Source organism: Puma concolor, chromosome C1, assembly GCF_028749965.1.
Source record: "Puma concolor isolate L17-30 chromosome C1, mPumCon1.1.hap2, whole genome shotgun sequence".
Lineage (NCBI taxonomy): Eukaryota > Metazoa > Chordata > Mammalia > Carnivora > Felidae > Puma > Puma concolor.
Genome location: NC_141674.1, coordinates 149,635,714 through 149,659,513, shown reverse-complemented (window position 1 = coordinate 149,659,513; position 23,800 = coordinate 149,635,714). Strand labels below are relative to the sequence as shown.

Below are 23,800 nucleotides of genomic sequence, written 5' to 3'. Positions count from 1 at the left end.
TTTAAAATGATCCGAACCTTAAGAGGTAGTTCACCAACAAAGATATACACGTTGAAAATAAGCTACGAAAAGATGGTCCACAACATGTAATCAGGGAACTGCAAATTAAAATAAGAGACCACCATTCACCTATTAAAATGGCCAAAATCCAAAAAACTGACAACACCAAATCCAAGTAAGGATGTAGAACAACAGGAATTTGTTATTGTTTTTTTGTTTTTTTTGTTTTGTTTTGTTTTGTTTTTGAGAGAGAGAGCATGCATGCCAGCATATGTGAACAGGGGAGGGGCAGAAGGAGAGGGAGAGAGAGAATCTTGAGAATCTTAAGTAGACCCCATGTCCAGCACAGAGCCTGATGTGGGACTTAATCTCATGACTGTGGGATCATGACCCGAGCTGAAATCAAGAGTCAGATGCTTAACTGATGGAGCCACACAGGCGCCCCTAGAACAACAGGAATTCTTATTCATTGCTTGTGGGAATGCAAAACGGTACAGCCACCTTGAAAGTTTGTCAGTTTATCTTAGAAAACTAAACGTATTCTTATCACATGATCCAGCAATCATACTCCTTGGTATTTACTCAAAGGCATTAAAAACTTATGTCCACACAAAAACTGGCACACAGATGTTTACAGAAGGTTTACTCAAAACTGCCAAACCTGAAAACAACCAAGATGTCCTTCGGTAGGTGAAGGGATAAATAACCTGTGGTACATTCAGATAATGGACTATTATTCAGCACTAAAAAGAGATAAGCTATCAAGCCATGAAAAGATGTGAAGGAATCGTAAATGCATACTAAGTGAAAAAGCCAGTATGAAAAGACTACATACTATAGGATTCCAACTATATGACCTTCCAGCAAAGGCAATACTATGGAGTTTGTAATTGCAAAGGTGAGTAGTTGCCAGTGGGTGGGAGAGATGCAATGGAGCACAGAGGATTTTTAGGACAGTGAAAATACTCTGTATGATACCATAAAAATGGATACGTCATTATACATTTGTCCAAACTCACAGACCGTCTAATACCAGAATGTAAACTTTGGACCTTGGGTGATAACGGCATGTCAGTGCAGGTTCACAGATTGTAACCAATGTACCACTGTGATGAGAGATGTCGATAATGGGGGAGGCCGTGCATGTGTGGAGGCTAGGGGTGTATGAGAAATCTCCATACATTTCACTTAATTTTGCTGTGAACCTACAACTGCTCTTTAAAAAATTCTATTTAAAAAAAAAAAGTGGGAGGGGCACCTGGGTGGCTCAGTCAGTTAGGCATCCGACTTCGGCTCAGGTCATGATCTCATGGTCCATGGGTTCGAGCCCCGCATCGGGCTCTGTGTTGACAGCTCAGAGCCTGGAGCCTGCTTCGGATTCTGTGTCTGACCCTCCCCCATTCATGCTCTCTCTCTGTCTCAAAAATAAATACAAAACATTTTAAAAAAAATTAAAAAAAAAAAAAGTGGGCTCATCAATTGCCACGTAGGACCTCTAACCAATAAAGGATGACTTACTTGGTGATGGAAAGGATAAGAAAGTCACACCTCCTTGGAAGGGTTTCCTAAATTTTATTTCTCAGAACACTTGTGCCAAGAAAGGGTTCCACATGCGACTGTTCACTAGCTACTCTCAATAAGTCCCCAGAGACAAAGCTTACTGGTTTAACATTCCAGGTCTGGACAATGAAGATTTTCCCTGTGGTCCCAGTTCTCCCTTTGTAAGGCACTCTGGTTCTTACTGAGCTCTCCTCTAGAGATCACCATTCCGTGTTCACTTCAGCTTCCCAACTCCAGGCTTTGCACACCCTTGCCCCTCCACCTGGAACACAGCCAGCCATTCCTGCCGACACACAGACTTGTTTCACAACAAGCTTGAGGATTCGAGCTGGAACATCACTCTTTTCCTCCTGCCGACTTCTACTTTTCAGTGACGTTCATCAATGTTACTTACAGATACAGTAGGTTCCATGAGCTTCTGTGACTTCTGTGTTTCTCTGAGAATCAGAAATGATCAGAAAGAAGAGATTCCCACCACTGCTGTCCCTGCCCCCATCTGTTTTCTTGAGGTAAAAAGACTCCTTTCTGAGCATGGCACTGGGTTTGTTCTAGCTGCCATCTGACACCACCACAGGGTGCAGCTGACGCTGCTATAAAGTGTGACTGGATAAAGCCTCCAGTCATCATTAACCGCAGGCAGTGGGAAACGTGCAGCAAAAATGCCAAGAGCCTGAGAAAATGGAAGAGTGACAGGAGGGAGCATAGAAAAGTAGGATTGAGAAGGCCCCTGACAAACCCAGCTTAAAACCTACTCCCCTTTGCTCACTGCCTAATGATAGCAAAGACCTGAGAGAGAGGTAGGGCGTTAATTAAAGAATCAGTTCTCTGTGGATATGGGGGAAGGTATGTTTCTAGCCTTATAAACATAAGGTCATTACACTGAAATTGCTTATTAGTATTTTCAGCCAATCACATGGAGCTGATGACCATCAATTACTAAATTCCTATTCATTTTAACCAGTAGATACCTATGCCCCCTCACCAGGGTAACCAACAGAAGTGATAACATCCTGTTTTCAAGGCTTCCATGGGGAAACAAAGACAAGAACCAAAGACAAGGAGCTCATGGACTGTCAGGGCAGAGACATGCAATGAGAGGCTGTGCACAGGGAGGAGAAAGCACAGGGCTACAGGTATTTGGAGCGTGAAGTTTTTTCTCACACAGCGAAAAGGAGAGACACGAGGGAAGTCTGGATGAAGCAAAAGAAGCAAGTCATACACGAGGTCAACTCTAACAGAGGAAGTTCTGACCTTGGGCATGGGAAGGAGGGACTAAGCAAACGGGAAAGCAGAACAACAGGGCTGCTTTAGAGCAGAGAGATGACTTGGTCAAGGCCACTCACCATTTCAGTAAACAGTGCTGAGACAATTGGATAACTACATGTAAAAGAATGAAGTTGGCCCCTACCTCACATCATGCATAAAATTAACTCAAGGGTGTCCCGGGTGGCTCAGTCGGTTGAGCATCCGACTTCAGCTAAGGTCATGATCTTGCAGTTCCCAAGTTCGAGCCCTGCATCCGGCTCTGTGCTGACAGCTCAGATTCTGCTGCTTCAGAACCTGCTTCAGATTCTGTGTCTCCCTCTCTCTCTCTCTGTCCCTTCCCTGCTTATGCTCTGCCTCTCTTTCTCTCTCAAAAATGAACATTAAAAGTATTTTTTTAATTAACTCAAAAATCGGGGCACCTGGGTGGCTCAGTCATTTGAGCATCCAACTTTGGCTTAGGTCATGATCTCACAGTTCCCGAGTTCGAGCCCCACACAGGGTTCTTTGCTGTCAGCATGAAGCCCACTTGGGATTCTCTGTCTCCCTCTCTCTGTCACCTTCTCACATGTGCACACTCTCTCTCAAAAATAAACATAAAAAAATTAACTCAAAAGGGATCTTGATCCCTTTTCTCTCTTAGGAGAAAATATAGGCATAAACCTGTGTGACTTTGGATTAGGCAATGGTTTCTTAGAGCATCAAAAGGACAGCAACAAAATGAACTGGATTACATCAAAATTAAAAACTTGCACTTGGGGGCGCCTGGGTGGCGCAGTCGGTTAAGCGTCCGACTTCAGCCAGGTCACGATCTCGCGGTCCGTGAGTTCGAGCCCCGCGTCAGGCTCTGGGCTGATGGCTCAGAGCCTGGAGCCTGTTTCGGATTCTGTGTCTCCCTCTCTCTCTGCCCCTCCCCCGTTCATGCTCTGTCTCTCTCTGTCCCAAAAATAAATAAATGTTGAAAAAAAAAAAATTTAAAAAAAAAAAAAAAAAAACTTGCACCTGAAACAACGGTATCAAGAAAGTGAAAAAGACAACCTGAAGAATGGAAGAAAAGTTGCATACTACAGAACTTGTAATTAGAATAAAAAAAGAATTCTTACAACTTAGTAATAAAACTATGGTGACACACCAGCTCACATGCACTAGGATGGCTATAATAAAAAAGACAGACAATGACAAGTGTTGGCAACAATGTAGAGAAACTGGAAATCTCACACTCTGCTGGTGGGAATGCACAACGGTGCAGTCACTTTGGAAAATATTTTGGTAGTACTTTCAAATGTTACATATACAGGGGCACCTGGGTGGCGCAGTCGGTTAAGCGGCCGACTTCAGCCAGGTCACGATCTCGCAGTCCGTGAGTTCGAGCCCCGCGTCGGGCTCTGGGCTGATGGCTCAGAGCCTGGAGCTCTGTGTCTCCGTCTCTCTCTGCCCCTCCCCCGTTCATGCTCTGTCTCTCTCTGTCCCAAAAAAATAAATAAACGTTAAAAAAAAAAATTTTTTTTTAAAAATGTTACATATACAGTTGTCGTATGATCCAGCAATTCTACTCCTAGGTGTATACCCAAGAAATGAAAAGCTACATACCCACAAAAATGTATACACAAATGTTCACAACAGCATTATTCGTAAGAGCCAAAAAGTGGAAACCCAAATGTCCATATGCTGAAGAATGGATTTTTAAATGTGGCACACACATACCACAAAATATTAGGTAATAAAATGGAACAAAGTACGGATACATACTACATACAACATGACAAAGAACACTGTTCTATGAAAGAAGTCGGTCATGGAGCCCACATGTTACAAGATTCCATTTATATGAAATGTCCAGGAAGGGTGATTCACAGAGATAGAAAGCAGATTACTGTTTGCTTAGGGCTGCAGGATGGTGGATTAGGAAGAGGGGGAGGGAAGTAGGGAGGAATGTGGAGTAATTGCTAATGCAAATGTTTTTTTTTTTTTTTTTTTTAAGGCAGATAAAAAGGTTCTAAAATTAGATTGTGGCAATGGCTGCACAACCCTGTGAAAATGCTAAAAATGTTGAACTGTAAACCTTAAATGGGTGAATTATAGGGTATGTGATACATCACAATAAAGCTGTGTTTTAAAATGCAACGGGATAAATCACAATGGAAAAGTATGTAAATTTGAACTGAGAGAACAAAAAACACTTTAGTGGGTCATAAAACACTATAAACCTAATTAAATGGAAAATGATCATCTGAGAAAATGTTTTAGTGACATACATGACTGATGGTCTTAAAACAAACAGCAAGAAAGCTGTGATGATTTGATAAGAAATACCTATCACCCAAGTAGAACAGAGGGCAAATGCCACAAAAATCCCCCCCCACCACACACACACACCAGAGAGTACAAATGACAAGTATAGAATAAGGCACTCTCAACATTCATTACATTTTCACCCAGTAATCCCACTTTCAAAGTCTATGCAATGAAAATATCAGAGATGGCCTTTAAATACTAATATACGAGAATGTTCTTCCACTGTTCGTTATTTAGTGGAAAACTAGGAGCTTCTCACATGTCCAGTGCTCAGGCAAATGGGCAAATACATCACTGTCATTTAGTGGCACACAACAGGGCAGGAAAGACATTCAACCAAGTGTCAGAAGAAGTTGTCTTTCTGGGGGCATGAGGAAACCAAGATTTACTGTATCTTTAGTACATTTTTGTAATGTATTTCCCTCCTCAAATATGATTTCTAAAATTTAGAAAATAAAGATACCTGTGTATTTACCTTCATTAAAAAAGAATATGTGATTATCTCATCTAATTCCTTATCAATGGTTCTCAAACTTTGCTACATATTAATTAGAATCATGTGGGAAGCTTTTTCTTTTTAAATCTTAAATCCCAATGTCCAGGCCATACCTCATATGCATTATATCAGAATCTCTGAAGGTAGAATTCAGGCATCAGCAGTCTTTAAAACTCTGGGGTGAGTCCAAGGTACGGACAAACCAGGATCAAGGGTGGGTTAGTCAATGGCACACAAAAAGGTCCGCAGCTTCACACAGGGGAGCAAAGGCATGCACATGAGTTCTATGTGTAAACACCGAACAACAGAAAGTGTGTGTCTGGGTCACAGCTGGGTGTGGCAGTGAGGCACAGGCAGCCACCTACTTCTAGGAGGAGGCTATCTAATAGCAAGTCTCCAGGAGGAAACAAAGAATGTTTTCCTATTCACACAGCAGGAGGAACTGTCCTTGATGAAAGTCAGAGCACTGAATGTGGCCCTGGCCACTTAGGTGAAAGCAGGGCCTAGCACTCGCTGGTTCTACAAGCAGGCTTGTACTGGGACTGTGCATTTCCTGTCACAGATGCATGTGGACACATAAGCTTATGGCCTCCCTGTGTGCATACAACCAGAACGCAAAGCACGTCATTTACAGCTCATGTGTCAACAATGTACAGGCAGAACAATGCAGAGTGGACTAGGAGAACGTACTGGGGACAGAGCAGGGGACCTGGGCTCAGGCCAAAACTCTATCAATAACTTGCCCATTGGGGCAAGCTCTATACCTTCCATCCCTTCCATATCTGCAAAGAGGCCTTGCACAGGTGGCCTGGCGACCTCTCCAACTCTAACATGTCTATCATCTTCCCCACATAACAGAGTGTGGCTGTAGCTAAAACTGGAAGCCAGCTTTATGTTTTTCTGACCATGAACTTGATCTGACTCAGCTGTGATAATTCCCCTGACACAGTATCGTGGAAGGAAAAGAAAGTGAGAATTTCCTGAGAGGTGCCAACAGAGGGGAGTTCAAAAGAGGAAGGTGACAGGAGGGCTTCTCTCAGCCCCTTCTAACTAATTCTGACTAGTCCACAGCTAGCCTGGACAAAGCACCTCACCAGCAGTATCCATCTAAGACAGTTCCCAGAAGACATTAACTTCAAAAAGCTGCCTCTCAAAGAATTCTGGAGGGAATGTGAAATCAATACAGCTTTTCTGGAAAGTGACTGGGCAGTATGTATCGAGATTCTTAAAAATGCAGTCCATTTTGTTCAATAATTCCACTTCTGGGAACTTGCCACTCTTACGAGATTGGATATGTATAAAAATTACTGGACAAAACATTCACATTAGGAGTTTTAGAGACCGGTTGCACAACAATGTGAATGTACTTAACACTATCGGACTGTACATTAAAAAATGGTTACAATGGTAAGTTCTGTTATGTGTATTTTACCGCAATTAATAATTTTGAATTCATAGGCATTTGACAGCAAGAACAAAGCAAAATGTCTGGGCTTATGCTACAATTTAAAAAGACCTGGGGGCACTTCAGTGGCTCAGTCAGTTAAGTGTCTGACTCTTGATCTCGGCTCAGGTCATGATCTCACGGTTTGTGAGTTCAAGCCCTGCACTGGGGAGCCTGCTTGGGAGTCTGTCTCTCCCTCTCTCTGCCCCTCCCCTGCTCTCTCTCAAAAATAAATAAACTTAAAAAAAAAAAAAAAAAACCCACAGTAACAAAGTAAATAAATAAATAAGCCTGAAAAAATAACAAATATCCAACAACTGGAAATTAGTTAAAAATCAATCATAGAGGGGCGCATGGGTGGCTTAGTCGGTTGAGCATCCCCAACTTTGGCTCACGTTATGATCTCGTGGTTCATGGGTTCGAGCCCTGCATTGGGCTTTCAGTGCTGACAGCTCAGAGCCTGGAGCCTGCTTCAGATTCTGTGAATCCCTCTCTCTCTGCTCCTCCCCCACCCCACTCTCTCTGTCTCTCTCTTTCTGTGTCTCTCAATAAATAAAACATTAAATAAAGCATAAAAAAATTTTTTAATCAATCATGGGATATTGAAACAACAGACATTAAATCTCAAGTTCTTCAAGCAAATTGGAAATTGTTCATGATATAATATTAAGCGAAAAAAAGCAGCACGAGTGTGGTTTCAGGTCTAGATGGAATAGGTAAAAATAATTTTTTAAATAAAAACGCTAAGAGTAGTTCTGTTTCTATCCTGGGATCTCCAAATTTTCTACAAGAAACACTCTTAGAGGGTGAGGGCCTTGGCAGAGAATTAACTTACGGTCCAAGAATCAAAGGGTAGAATGACTTCCACTTTACAGGCTGTCAGCTTTGAGGTTTCTCCCTTAAAGAAACAGACAGCCAGAAGGATTTTCACAATTGCTACATCAGCTCTGTCAACGGAGACAGAACTAGAACCGGAAGCGGCACAGGTGCAAACAGCCAGCACCATCCAGTCTCCCCGTATAAGTGAGGATGAAAAAAGCAAGATCACCCACTTTCCACCATCTGCTGCTGTACCCCCATCACAGTATTTTAAAAGCTTGCTTCTCTTTCATGCCCTACCTTTTGAGTGTTTCATAATGGGCCCAAAGTGATCTGGGAAATATAATCCAACTATAAAGTAACTAATGATATTACTAATAAATAAACCACGGGAAATGGGCTTTGCTCTTCTCTGGAAGACAAAAGGATACATTACAAATATTAATGACTTCTTAGTCCAAAAAGGCTTGTAACCACCACAAGACTATAAGGGATACTGGTCCTTGTTTTCTTTAGCCACAATGTAGTTATCATTCAGGAAAAAAAAAAAAAAAAATTGCAACAATACTCAAAAACTGCAGCTTCAGACTAAATAATAGAAAAAATATAAATATATGGAGCAAGGTAGTAGGAGAGTAAATAATATTAACTAGCAATATAAGTGGAATGTAAGAAACTCAACAATGAAAAATGCAGGGTCACATTATTGCAAGGTTAATGAAACTCTCTGGCCCAGAGTTCCCAAGGCCCAGGAGCTAATCACCTATTGTATTAAAATACAAACTTTCATTAATACAGGCTATGCTGAGTGCCTATTACAGGGGTTTATAGTATTTGACCTTTGCCAAAATAGTTTCAGTCCCTGACAGTTTCTTGATTAGCATCAATTAGTAAAGAGTTTCTATCCAAACAAGTAAAACAGGTTTAGGTTTTCTTTCCTTCCTTCTTTCCTTCCTTCCTTTTTCTTTCTTTCTCTTTCTTTCTTTTTTTTTTTTTTTTTTTTTTTTTTTTTATGTACCTTCTTAAGAGGGAGAGAGGGTCTTATCTTAAAAATGAGAACAGAAGTCATCAAGGTAATTTCAGAGCTAGGTCTGAAAGATGACAAGATTCTGAAGCATAGCCCACTAGTGCAGGCCTCAATACTTAGGGGTATGGCACACACAATGTATTTACTGTATCATTAGCAACAGTGCTAGCTTTTTAAATAGAAGGCTATTTTTAAATCCAGTGCACGTTCACAACCATATGTCAACTTATTTTACAGGCAGGTAGAACAGTAGGTCTCTGGGTACTTTTCTAACAATATGGCTTGAACAGAAACCTGCCTGTGTTAGACACTGTAGAAAAACATTGTTTATTGTCTGATGTACTCTGAGTCACGCCATTTTTAAGCAAGCATCTCTGCCCTTAGCTTCCCTTTTGAATTAAAATTGCCAAGATAATGAAGCCAAATTATCACTGTGAGACACTAATTTGCTGCACAAATTTAGGCAACGCACAAGCATGGCTCCGTTAGAGGAGAATCTGCTTAGTGTATTAAATTTGGACTCAAAGCATCTAAATGGAGAGTATTTTCTTCAATCCATTAAAAAGCTGAATGTTGCAAAACTACTCTCTTCTATTCATAAGGCCTTGCACAGAGTTTAGCAGAAATAAATTTTATTCCCATGGAGAAGAAACAAACTATAGGATATTTTCTCAACACTAAGGATATCAAATTTGGTCAGGACACAGGAGACCAGGGCTCGTCAGGGATTTCTGGCCAGTGAGCCTATAGACTCTGAGACACTTCTGGATAACCATACTTCCCATGCTTGCCATGCCATTCATTGCTACCTAACATCCCACTAAAACCTCATAAAATAAACAAATTATAACTATATGAGGTGATAGATGTGTTAATTAACCTTAATGTAATCATTTTGTAATATACACATGCATATACAAAATCACTATGTTATACACTGAAACAGTGTTATGGGTCAAGTGTATCTCCATAGAACTGGAAAGAAATCAAATTAAGAAAAATTAAAAAGAAGATTGAAGTTCCACTAAAATAAACCTTTAATTTGTTAATAATAAAATCCTATCTGAAATGCATATTCCCTAGTCTCTTAGGCATTCACCAGGCCTAAGGCCCAAGAAGCATCAATTCCTTTGCAGCAGCACAGGCTATATAGGAGGGCAAATTCTCCTAAAGGTCGTATCTCTGCACTTGGCACTTGCAAGTACTATTCCCTTAGGAATCCAGATAGATTCAGAATTCTATTATCTGTTTTTTATAGATGAGGTATACTTAAAGAAGACATTGTGCCTGTGCATGCCCACCAGACACAGGATGCACATGAACACACTGATTCAAGGAAAAAGGGCAAATGACGTGGCTGATACAGAAAAAAGTATAACGCTATGTACAATTTGCATAGTCATTCCAATGGGGTAACCAGCAAGAAAGGCAGTGTGGGAACCAGGATTTGAAAGAAGAAGAGAAATCTGACAGAGATACAGTCGTAGGGAAAGGCAAAGAGAAAGAAGGACATTCCAGGAATTTCCCCAAATACTGATAAACAGGTCAAATTCCTTGGCACAGGAAATTGCTTCATACCAAAAAGGTTTCCAAGTTCCAGCTAATGACTGGATTGTAAACAATGTTGTCCAAAATAAGAAAGCTCTCGGACAATAAAAGATTTTGGACACTTACCAATTCATAGCATCATTTCTAACATTCAAAGTGTCAAGGTTTGTCCTCTTAATTTTGTCACCACACAAACTGAAAATATCCACTAAATGATTCAGAAACCATGCCTATCACATCTCAAATAATACAAACATTTAGGAAACCAGAAAAACAGATACCAATTTTATAGGCCCAGGACACAATGTAGACCAATCCCAAACACATTCATGGATAAATGAGAAGAATCCTTTCACTGGCATATGATTGATCAGTAAAGACCCCAAACTATCCTACCCTCAGAAAACAAATGCTCAGCAAACATAAAAGAAGATCAAAGAACTTTCATGATTGCGAGTATCAGCATTCTGGAAAGGCTTTCCTCACGTCTGATTCGTAACCTCTCAAAGTTAACTAATGTTTGTGTTTCCATTGGTAATGTTAAGTGCAAAAAGTTGGTAATGATGAAGGAAGCCAAAATACTTTAAACAAGTAATCCATGAGACCCTTGTTCCCACCCCTTTACAAATCTGAATTTTCACAAATTGTATATCTACTCAAATGCTGAGTGATGTAATCAAGGAAAGTATATTAGTATATAACACTTGGCAGTAATAAATGGACTGCTGTCAGATTACACTTGCCAAAATCCAAAATCTTTAAATGCACCACAATGAGTTTAGATTATAGCATTTCCTAATTCACCACCAAGAAAACAAGACCAATGACTGATTAACATTAATACTGATAACAAGATCCTGAATCTTGGTAAAAGTTTAACCTAAGCTATCAAAATAGTTTGTATATAGGCTAAACTAAAGAAATTAGTCTAAATTCAAATCAAAACTTTGTTTTTTAGAGATTTTCTTCTTCCAGAAGTTACTGTAACAAAGAAAAAACCTCCCAGGAAATTTCTTACAAGCACTAGTTTTGCTTAATCTCAATACATGCCTTACATATATAACGAAGACAGTTAGGGTGCTATTTTGTTGCTTACTTACCTGGGGATTTTTTATTTGATCTTGATTGCACCGAATGAGACTGTCGAGGCAGCAGAGGTGATGAAGGCAGAGACATTGAGACACCTTTGGCCAAGCTCACCCTGTAGGTGTCTTCTGCCACAGGAATGCTGCTCACAGACAAGTCACCACCATGGCCAGGGGGCAGGACTGGGGGAGAATTCTCTGGACCAAAGTCACCTCCTGGAGTGAAGAGAAAAAACCATAAATTAGGTCATCCATTACAGGTAGATTAATTCCTAAGAACTACATCCTTAGAATATAATTCTCATATGTCACCTACGTATGTTGTTTTTTAATGTTTTCTTTTCTTCTACCACTCTTATAACTTTTTCTATGTGAGAGAAAATTCAAGTTTCACCACTCAAGTATCAATGAACTCTGCCTCATACACCATTCTGGACCATATCAACTGGCCCAGTTTCGCTCCTAACAATGGGTCCAGAAAGCCACCAATCTCAGTTTAGATTAAGACCAAGTATGAATGATTCACAAGAAGCTGTGATTTCAGATTTCAGCTGAAGTAGGGGAGGGAGGTTATTGGTCTTACCCAAGTATCTTAGAGTAGATTCGAACACCCAGATTCATTCCAGAACTCCGACTTCACTTCTCTCCAATAAAAGTAGAGAGAGAGGGTCTCTCTACTTCAACATTCCTCCCCAGCACTATCTCTCTTCTCTCATTAGATCCACTCCATACTCCCCATGGCACAGGGTCCACCCTCCTTCAATTCGACCAGCCCAACCCTTAGTCATGAGACTAGAAATATGGCTTACTGATGAAGCTGGTTCTTCTTGGTATTCAGCTTAAGAATAAACAAGCTTACTATTATGAAATCAGATATTCTAGGGTAAGCAGATCCAACAACAAAATACAGAGGATGCAATTACAGTATAGAGAGTACAAAAGGAAGGGAGTATGGTGGTGAGGATTAGCCTCTCTGAAAAAGATACAGCTGGTCCTCAAGTATTCCGATAACAAGCTCTCCTCTTATTGTTCTTCCCCTACCCATTACTCCCCCCCCTCTAGTGTGTACTATGAAGCAACTGAGGACAGGTAAAGAGGGAAGGTAAATCATTACCCTGATGATTAAAACATCTACAAGCTCTAATTTATATACAGAACTGGAAAGATATAGAAAGTTTTCCATAAGCAAACTAGTCTCTCTGATAAATACTACCCAAATGGTCCTTACTGACTCTGAAAACTCAGTCAGGATGGGCCTTCCTGACTCTGAAAACTCAAGGCCTGGACTTGAATCAGAACTCAACTTGTGTAGATATTTGTGCGCAAGACTCAAAAGGGATGTGATCCAAACCATCAAGTTCAAATTGCATCGCTGTGCTTGTTTTTCATGTTAGGAGGCACGGTGAAATATGTAGTCACCCCCTCCACACACTGGGAGTTTGGGGGGTGGGGGTTAAAACTGGCAGACAAGCTCATGCTTGATCCTCAAAGGCAGCTCAAAACCAGTATATCTGTGAACAGAAAAGCCGTGGGTCCCACAATGGATAAGTTGGCAACCTCAGAAAGGTAATTTTAGTCACACCTGGGCCAGCTATGCTTGAAGGATTTTAACAAACTTGGACATTTAGTGATAAATCTTGAGTTTCCCAAGCGACTGGTATTTGAAGAAGAAAACAATTACCAGGAAACCTTCACCAGAATTTTCAAAAAAAGGAGCATTCACATAAATGTTCTGTCCCTGAGGGAAGGAAGCAAGAAGGAATTAGTGGAAATCTTTACATCCTAAATCTATGTGAACAGCGAAGTCACCCACTCTGGTCCTCCTATAACCCTCGCTCACCCTGCTTTATGATGTGTACCATGAGATACCACCAATTCCCAGGACCCAGGAGCTACTCTTACACCACTGTGGATAAAGCCAGAAATCTTTCTGAAACCACCTGTCCTTGAGGTCTTGAGCCAGGACATGAAGTTTCCCAGGTGCCTCTCCTTTGACTATCTGTCAATGAAAGAGATCTTAAGGCAGAGCTGGGGGTATACTGCAATGCCAGTGCCCATTGGGGCTAAGTGCCTCCCCGACTAAGGAGATTTGAGAAGATAGAGGAAAAGAGAGCTGTTTTCTCCAGTCCTATATCTGGTGCTTATGACCAGTCCCCACCACCACATTGGTCTCATCTAGGGAATGCAAGCAAGTGCTGTGCCTACAAGAATGGTGCCTGGTCACCTGACTCCTGGCTATCTGGCAACGAAACTAGGAGATGTAGAACTTGGAAAGCGCTGAGGCCACAGCCCCAAGGGGTACATGCACAGGATGTGCAGGGGACCTTGAAGAGGTTGTCCATGTGGTTTGAAAAGAGCTTCATTGCCCTGTGGCTGGCCCTTACACCCTCCCAATCACCAAGCTGGTAGTCCAATGTCTAGACTGGCCTGATAGGAGTAGGCACTGTGACAAAGTATGGTCTTCCCTACTCATACAGAAATATTTCTAACCTTTACAATAAACAAAACAAAACAAAACCCAAACCAGACTTCAAGTCCCTTAATTTGGATGGGGACATAATATTAGGGAGAAAGACATCTATTCTAACAATACCAGAAATAAAAAATAAGCTCCTTACTGAGAAAGGGTTTATTTTCTTAAATACTTCATATTCTCCAATGATACAAACAAAAGGGGGGAGTTAAGGATAAAAGAAAATTAAAGGGTTTCCTAATTATAAAATGTGCCCATAAACTTTGTTTATATCAAGCAAAGCAAATATTTTCATTAACTGCAAGTATGGTGGGGATGAGTTTCCAAAGCAGGCTGTAACCATGAGGACCTTCAGCCTTCTGAGCAGCTGCACTCTGACACTCTGATTTTATCTGGTCTGCAATAAAAAGGGACTCGGAGATGGGGCTCGGGAAGGAAGGGTTTCTATTTCAGGATTACTTGAACATCTTACTATATTATCATTCCCAAACATTTTCTGTTGGTTTGTCCCTCAGACACAAAGACCCCTAACTTCCAGTTTCCTTTTATTAGAAAGGCACAAAGCAGGGAGAGAAATTTTATGTATGAACAGGCAGCATGAAACAAGTGGGGTGATTCAGCAGCTTAGAAGCTGGAGGCAGCATTCCGGAGCCTGGTGCTTTAACTACATGTAGGCAAAGGGGTTCAGGTCAAAGTAAATCTCAAGAGCATCACAAGGATGCAGACGACGCCAGGGGCAGAAAGTGAAAATCTCCTAAGGGTATCCACAAGAATTATACAATACTGGTTCTGGCAACAGGACACCAGAAATTCTCTGGTTGATTTAACATTCCACAGCAGATGCTTAAAGAGGTTTTAGGAAGAATTAAAAACATTTCACTGCAATAACCAGCACTGTGGACACATTTCCTTTAGCTCCAAATAGTTGGTGTCCTGTGAACTGTGACCTATTTTATTCCTACCTCAATTAAGTGATAAGATACACTTTGATCACCATTCCTGCTACTCCAGAAATGCCAGGCTAGGTAGGATGACCATGTTATCAACCACCAATGATCTATCAGGTCCCCTCCTGTTCCACTGGCAGGTGTTTCCCATGAAACATTCATACACCACAGATACATGCATCCACCCCGCCATGCTTTTAATCTCGGAGAGTATCTAGTTCAATCACATTGTTTCACAGACAGGAAACAATGGGACATAGGGGTTGAAATTGACGAGCAGGGGTCAAACACCTAGAATGACCTTCTCTCCCAATTCCTAAAACTGGCCAGCTCAGGCTCTAACACACTACCCCACACGTCTGAGGGGTGCCTAGATGGCTCAGTCGGCTGAGCACCTGACTTCGGTTCAGGTCATGATCTCACAATTTGTGAGTTTGAGCCCCGTGTTGGGCTCTGTGCTGACAGCTCAGAGCCTGGAGTCTGCTTTGGATTTTGTCTCCCTCTCTCTCTGTCCTTCGCCTGCTCTTGCTTGGTCTCTCTCTCAAAAATAAACAAACAAAAAAAAAAAGACCTGTACTTTGAAAAAAAAAATGGAGGTACCCAAAACAGACACATTTTTAAGTAACAAGTCTATAAAGGGTCAGCACAGTTTTGCTTTTAAAGTTTAGGCTTTGCAGGTCACATACAGCCTCCAGCACACGCATGCACACACGTGCACACACACGCACATGCACATACACACACACACACACACACACACACACACCACAAACCCACACATACTTTTCTTTTAAAATCACCACTTCTTTGAATTCAAAAAATAAAAGACCATAAATGGCATGGGGGCATAAGGTTCTTCCTATTTGTAATACATATAACTAAATATGTACATATGCACATATGTATAACACAAAGGAACTATAAGTCCCAGTCATAGTTTGCCAAGATAATGGAATTATCAAAGGGGATAAAGCCATCCAATAAGGCATTTTAAATTGGCAGAAATGGCTTTTGATAACACTTCTTTATTTTAAATTTTTTTTCTACTGTTATAGACTGTGAAAAGGGATTTAAGTTCATAATGGAAGAAAATGCAAATCTGGGAGATGATGAATGTTTAAAGGTGTCTATGCAGAATGGCAATGTCCAACATTACAGATTAAAGTAAATGGAGTGCAGGATTAGAGAAGGCTTAAAAAACGAGGGCAAAGAAGCCAGGGAGATGAAAGCAAAATCGCATTTCAGAAAGAGCAGACCTGAGAAAGGCAAGGGTGAGCTCAGACATTCAGGTAAATAGGTCTGCAGATGCAGGAAATAAGATTTCCATTTATTGTGCCATTGAAATCACTAGGTGGGGGGGTGGGGAGGGTCAGGTGGAGGGGGGAGGATGGAAGCTCAGAATAGAAAGAAAGAATGTTCTGTTTATCCAGTTCCAGAAAACGGGACTTGTGCAGTACATTTAACTAGGGCATTAAATGTGTTAGGGCATCTTTTGTGCAGTCCCCGCCTGGGAGTGCATTAATGTTTCTTAAACATATTTTCCATCATAAGGTTTTATAACCACATAACTCATATATATTTACAGAAACCTAGAAAATTGGAAGATTTCCTCCCACAAGATCCAAGTATCATTTTGGGAGCCTTTGGAAGGCTCCCTCTGCAACCGAAAGCATTTTAAACCGTTTTATGTCTTATAGGATCTCCCCAAGTAACCAGCCAAAGCTACTGATTGTTAATGTACATTTTCAAAAAGAGAGTCAAGATAAATGTATCCAAGAAAGCAATTTTCCAGAACATTATTCACAGAGTCGTGACTAAGACTCAAAACAATACTGTTAGGAGGCAACAAAGCAGCTAACTTCCACCCCCACTCCCCAGTACAGAAAAACCTGGTCAACAGGACAAGTTTATCCTTTTGTCTTCAAAAATCCACGAAGCAGATTCTACATGGAGATCAGTAAATACTATCCTCACAGTTTTATTCTCAATACTCAGTGGTTACAGAACCAGACATACTTTACCCTGACACAGACGATGAGGAAAGAGACTGGCATTTCCTCTCTTATTGTCAAAATTCTCCTTTAAGGCAGGTCCACCAGGCAAGAGTTTCTAAGCTTAAAGAATACAAGACCTCAGAAAAATTCCTACCCCCAAGCCCTAGAGGGGTGTATTTCAACACAGTAAGTGCCTTCTTTGACGTACTATGTGTTAGGACAGGGTTCGTTGGAGACACTTTATACCCATTATCTCATATCCTCACAACGACCTCATGAAGTGGGTGTTGTTTTTAATACTCCTCTGACAAGGAATCTACCACACAGAAAGTACCCAGCATCTTGTCCAAGGACACCGACCAATGGCAGGGCTGACTCTGAATCCAGGCAGTCCAATCCAGAATCCATTCCAGTACCCTGAAAAAAGGGTACTGAGCTATGCCTTTCAACATTACATCATTTTGAATACTTAATAGGGAATGCCAAAAATAGTATATGTAGGTCTATGCACAGTACCAGGCCACTGTGAAAAGAAACCTGTTCCCTCATCTATTTTCACTTTTCATGCAGGCTGGTTAATTAGCTCCACAGCACTCCTGGACCATTCCATTTGGGAGGCACCCGGGCTCAGATCATTAATTTTCTTTCAGTCAGTCACACCTTATGCTGTCACCATGCAAGCAAAGTGGATCTGAGTTAGATGTTTAGTAACCAAGCACCTTAAATAGTTTCTTCTCCTTTCCCTTTGCACTGTAAATTCATTTAACTCTTGCAGCATTGGGCCCTGCTCTCTCTGCCCAGGGTGGATGTGCTGAGTGTCATTCTCGCCTCATCGAACCAAGAATGTGGCCACTCTATCCGGCCCAGAGGAAGAAGAAAGCAGTGGGCCGGCTGTGGTCAGAGCAGCCTGGTAGGATTCATCCTCAATCTACATGGAATCCGTTATTCTGTATTTCCTTGTCAGGTACACTCAGTACTCGGGTCCCTGAGTCCACTGGGCCTGCTGCTCCTGCACACGACTAAAGCTGTAGTGCCCAATCCCTGCACACAGGGAAACCTGAGCCCTCCCCAGCGAGGCTGTTGTAACTGGTCTGGGGTATGGTTCAGGCACTGACAGTTCTCCCCCAACTGATTCTCAGGTGCAGCCAGGACTGAGAACCACTGAGGCAGGAAGGTGGTCAAAGAGATCCAAAATGTTTATGCTCCTATTCCAAGACAGAGGTGGGAGAGATGAAAAGGGAAAGAAATTGGAGAACACCATACAGATAATTATAACACAATGTACATTCCTTGAGTGTGTGTGTGTGTATGTGTATATGTGTGCCTATCTGTATACACATCTGTATATACACTATAAACTTATGTATATAAATCTGTGTAAACATACACAGTTGTACATGTGTGGGGTCTCTAGAAGGACACACAGGAACCAGCAGCAGTGGCTGACTCTGGGAAAGGGAAATGACCAGTTGGGAGCATGGATGAGAGGTGTATACTTTTATATGGTTTACATTTTATGTGCCTATGTTTCCTGTAAATATTTTATATTTGCATCCCCTAGGATTGAGCCTTGTATGGACATGAAGATCTTAAGTCTAAATGGGCCACCCACCATGGCCTGACCTGGCAAGTGGATGAAATGAAGATCTGTTCCACAAAGATCATCCAAAGTGACCGTGTTTGGGGCTGACCGCTAGAGGAGCTTATGTTCTACTGACTGAAGTGGACGCAGTACAGGACCCTGCTCTGAAGAAGGTCGGATTCTCGGTAGCACAGAACACACGTTCTCCCGTCATCGATGGGCTCTGTGTAGGCACGTTTCATTTCTTTTCTGCCCACCATGCACTCCGGCTCCCTTCCAGGTCCTGGGCGTCTCTGCTGCTGGTGGTGGAGTGTGGGCACACCTGTGGTTGCAGCACACACAGGATAATCCAGAGGTCTGCCAGGAAGAGGGGAGGAAGAGAGACAGGCTTGGCAGGGGGGTAGAGGGGATGGGGAGGAAGCAGAGGCTGAAAGGGCTAGGAATGAAACAGGCAGGACCAAGGACTATGGAAGTACAAGGAAGAGGGAGGACAGCCCATAGTATAGGGGGTGGGGTGATGGTAGGCTAAGGTGGTAATTCCTGTTTCACTTAAAACATCTCCCAAGACCCTGATAAAATACTTGTAACTACAAAGTAAGAGGCAACCTCATAAATGCAAAAAGCATATGGAAAGATAAGGGAGTGTCAGAAAAGGAAAGAACTTCCAATAATGTAAGGATAGTAACAGGGCATCTTTTGTTGTTATTGAAACAACCAGGGGCCTAAGCACACTTAGCCCACCAGGTCAGAGAGCTATCCAGGCCCTTTCCTGGGCATCTGCTCCTGTCTTTCCCCCACACCTACCAACAGGAACCAACAGATCAATCCATGTAGGTAAAACAGGGCTGACTAGGGGCACCCGGGTGGCTCCGTTGGTTAGGAGTCTGACTTTGGCTCAGGTCATGATCTCACCGTTCATGAGTTTGAGCCCTGCGTCGGGCTCTGTGCTGACAGCTCAGAGCCTGGAGCCTGCTTCGGATTCTGTGTGTGTCTCTCTCTGCCCCTCCCCAGCTCGTACTCTATGTCTCTCTCTTTCTCAAAAACAAAACAAACAAATCAAAATAAACAACAACAACAAAAAAAAAACAGGGCTGACTATACCTTTTCTCTTTGATGAAAAGCCTCCCCTACAAACATCCCCAAAATAATAAATGATGGAAGAATGAGCAAACATATAGCTTATGAGAGAAAGGAAAAGAGTATCTTCCTGAAGACTCAAAAAAAAAAAAAAAAAAAAAAGACGGAGAAAAAAAATTCAGTGAATTGCATGGCACCCTCAGTAGAATACAGGATAATATGGCCTCTATACCCTTCATATGCTGTGTTATTTTGATTATTTTATCTATACACTAGATTCACACTAAAAATAAGGGAAGACAAGCAAGGAAATTTAAAAAGCAGTAACCAGATTTCGATCCACATTTCAGGCATAAAGAATAAAATTAACACTATAGAAAATCCACTCGGTGATAAAGAACAAGCTTGAGGAAGTCTCCCCAGAATCAGAGGAGAAGGGCAAACATTTTAATGATGTGAGTAAAGATTATAGATATGAAAAAAAAAAGGTGTTTTTGAGATGAAATGAGGACATGATATTTTAAAAACTAAAAACAAACAAATCTTGGGGCACCTGGGTGGCTCAGTGAGTTAAGCATCCGACTCTTAATTTCAGCTCAGCTCATGAGCTCACAGTTTGTGGGTTCGAGCCCTACAGGGGGTTTCATGCTGCTTGTACAGAACCTGCTTGGGCTTCTCTCTCCCTCTCTCTGCCCCTCTCTGCTCATGTGTTCTTTCTTTCTATTTCTCAAAATAAATAAATACACTTTAGAAAAAAAGAAAACAAACCCAACAGGGTACCTGGCAGGCTCAGTCAATTAAGCATCCGACTTTGGCTCAGGTCATGATTTCATAGTTCTTGAGTTCAAGCCCTGCATAGGGCTTTCTGCTGTCAGCACAGAGACGGCTTCAAATCCTCTGTCCCCCTCTCTCTCCGCCCCTCCCCTGCTTGTGTGCACACACACACACACACACACACACACACACACACACGCTCTCTTTCTCTCTCAAAAATAAACAAACATTAAAAAAAAATCTTTTCTGAATTAAAGTATGCAGATAAAAAGAACCCACCATACCCCAGGCTGTTTCCCTGAAGGGACTGCACCTTGACTCATCTTGGCAAAACTAAGCTGATAATTTTTTCTTTATCACAAACATCCAGGTAAGGATATAGGGAAGAGAAAGAAAGAAAGAAGGAAAGGAAGGAAGGAAGGAAGGAAGGAAGGAAGGAAGGAAGGAAGGAAGGAAGGAAGGAGAAAGAAAGAAAGAAAGAAAGAAAGAAAGAAAGAAAGAAAGAAAGAAAGAAAGAAAGAAAGAAGGAAGGAAAGAAAGAAAGAAAGAAAGAAAGAAAGAAAGAAAGAAAGAAAGAAAGAAAGAAAGAAAGAAAGAAAGAAAGAAAAGGAAAAAGTAAAAAAAAAAAAAAAAGTTTAATGGGCTACAAAACCACAAAGACTTTCAAAGGAACCAGAACTCCCCTCAGACTGCTTATCTTAGTTTCTCAGGCTGCTGTAACAGAGTACCATAAACTGGGTAGCTTAAACAACAGAAATTGAAGGCTTCAAGTCTACAATTTAAGGGTGTTGGGCAGAGCCAGGCTCTCTCTGAACGCTCCAGGGGAGAATCTAGTCCAAGCCTTTCTTGGTTTCCGGTGTTGCTTGTTATCTTTAGCTTGTAGACACATCAGTCTCTGCCTGTGTCATCACATGGCCTCCTCCCCTATGTCTGTGCTTCTTTTCTTCTAAGGACAGTCACAGTAAATTAGGGCCTACCCTAGCCCTGTACAATCTCATTTTACCTCAATTATGTCTACAAAGACCCTACTTCCAAATAAGGTCACCTTCACAGGTATTGAGGGTTAGAACCTCAACATCTTTTGGCAGGGACAGAATTCAACCCACAACACTTCTCCTCTCCAACCAATACCAAAAAAACAGAAGTCAAAAGCAACACCCACAGAATTTGAGGGAGGGAATAGCAAGACCAAACCTTATAAAACTATACCAAGTTTTCCATTAAGTACAGTATCAACCAGAAAAAAAAAAAAATCATCAGAAACTCAAAGGCTCAGAAAATTCCCAGCCCATTTATCCTTCTTGAGAAAAAAAGTTACTTAAGAACCAAAATTAACTACTCAATACTGAGGACATTATCATTAAAACAAAACAAAACAAAAAGACAAGACAAAAGAAAAGAAAAGAAAAGAAAAAAAAGAAAAGAAAAGAAAAGAAAAGAAAAGAAAAGAAAAGAAAAGAAAAGAAAAAAAGGCAATAAATTCTAGCCCAAGCCCAGCCTCCAAACACCTCATTCAGCTGTCTCCCTCTTCTGCTTCCAGTCCCTACTCATTCAGGAAATGTGGTTTTTGAACCATATCCTTCACCCCTTAGTGCAGAAACAATTTCTTACCTTATCTGGCAACCTCTTAAAACAATAATGCCCTGTGCCAGAACTTGCTAACAATGGCTAACATTTTTTGCATGGTTGTGACACTGGGCAGAGAAACCTCTCCCACACCACCGCCCCACCATTTCCTAAACAAGCAGAGGAGTGCAGAACACCACAACAACCATTTTCATTGCCAAGGAACTGAAATTATGAAAAAGAAAGATTTGAGTTTACCATATGATCAACTTTTTAAAAAAAAAACAAAGGGAGCAACATTTAAGCCAGTATACACAATTTTGTGTATGCTGTATACCAATGGGAAAAGAATATGCACAACCAAAAGCCAGAAGAAGGTTTGATAAAATGTTGATGGTTATTCTTAAGGGGGTGGAAGCAGCAATGGTTTTTCCCTTTTACATTTTTCGTTTGACATATCTTCTGACATTTTTATAATGAGAATGTTTTATAAGAAAACACACTTGGTGGCTCAGTCAATTGACTGTCTGACTTCGGCCCAGGTTATGATCTCACGGTCTGCGGGTTCGAGCCCCACATCAGGCTCTGTGCTGACTGACAGCTTGGAGTCTGTGGAGCCTGCTTCAGATTCTGTGTCTCCCCCTGTCTCTCAAGAATAAACATTAAAAAAGATTGTTTAAAAAAAGAAAAAGAAAACAATTTATTTTCCATCAAACATTTATTTGAAACATAAATTTGTACCTATCTCTTTCTACTTCTGGAGGTTTCCCAGTAAGCCTCTGCTGGATACCTGCCAAGTTATTGCTCTTATGAATACCCTTCCCCAGGAACAGAGACTCACTTTTCCCTTATCCATGTACCTCCAACTATGCCTACTCAACCACCTGGCTCAGACTTGCCCTTGTCCATGTAGCTTAAACTGTCTATGGTCCTCTTTTCCCCAGGTCTTACAGACATCAAAAAGTCTTCCTTATTGGTTGATCTCACAGGGAAGGTCTGTTCTGGCTGTATTCTATGGTCATTGTGCAGTCCAAGATCCAGTTCCTTGTTCTATATACTTCAAAGTACTTAATAGAACCTCACTGCCCCAGCTCTGTCTACACTCTGATTTCTCTGCTTACAACCTCCAATCTCCAACCAAACTTCTCTCAACATTAAACTTTCTCAAAAACAATATCCTGAATATGACTTCTTATAACATAGAAAACTCCACTTTTTCTGTAGATCTTGAGTGTGATGTGAGGAAGAATGACAGTAGGATCACTGTGCTGCATGTCTCACATCTATGTGAATGGTGCCTTGGAACTGCAAGGAGGCAGCCCTGAGGACTGCAGCTACCCATTGAATATCCAACTCCTCAAGCTATTCTCCATCTCAATTACACGCTTAGCCCCACTATGACTGCTGGAGCTCACTTACCCTGGAATTTCACATTGCAGGAAGTACCCAAGTAACACATCAGGATTTACAGAGAGTTCTCTGCTCTAACTAGATATACATGTTCATCAAATGTAACTGTCCTAATAATAATGAGGGTGATTAAGTTAGCAGTAAAGGCCTTACTTTGTGTACCAGACATCTTGCTAAGCACTGTATACACGTTAGCTTATTTATTCATCCTATTCCATTTGGTGGCATTGCTCCTGGGCTATAACTGAGAAAACTATTGCTTAGGGAGCCTACTAAGTGAGCTGCCTAGGGCCCCACAGCCTGTAAGTGCTACATGTGGATTTGAACCCAGGCAGTCTGACCCACAGAGTTCTGCATCATGGCTTTACACTGGCCTGCTTCTGGGTACACCATGGATCTCCTAACCAAGGTGTGTACCAAGCATGGAATGCTTTTCAGTG

The 23,800-nt window shown here is 41.4% G+C and overlaps 1 protein-coding gene across 13 annotated transcripts in view; it reads right to left on the bottom strand.

Annotated features, from left to right (window-relative positions):
- Positions 1-23,800, bottom strand: part of TANC1 (tetratricopeptide repeat, ankyrin repeat and coiled-coil containing 1) — a 242,412-nt gene that overhangs the window by 121,010 nt on the left and 97,602 nt on the right. For all 13 annotated transcript variants that reach the window (XM_086718668.1, XM_086718675.1, XM_086718667.1 and 10 more), the window contains one exon: positions 11,553-11,753. In XM_086718668.1, the coding sequence (XP_086574794.1) occupies positions 11,553-11,753 (201 nt within the window). The remainder of the gene's footprint in view (positions 1-11,552; positions 11,754-23,800) is intronic.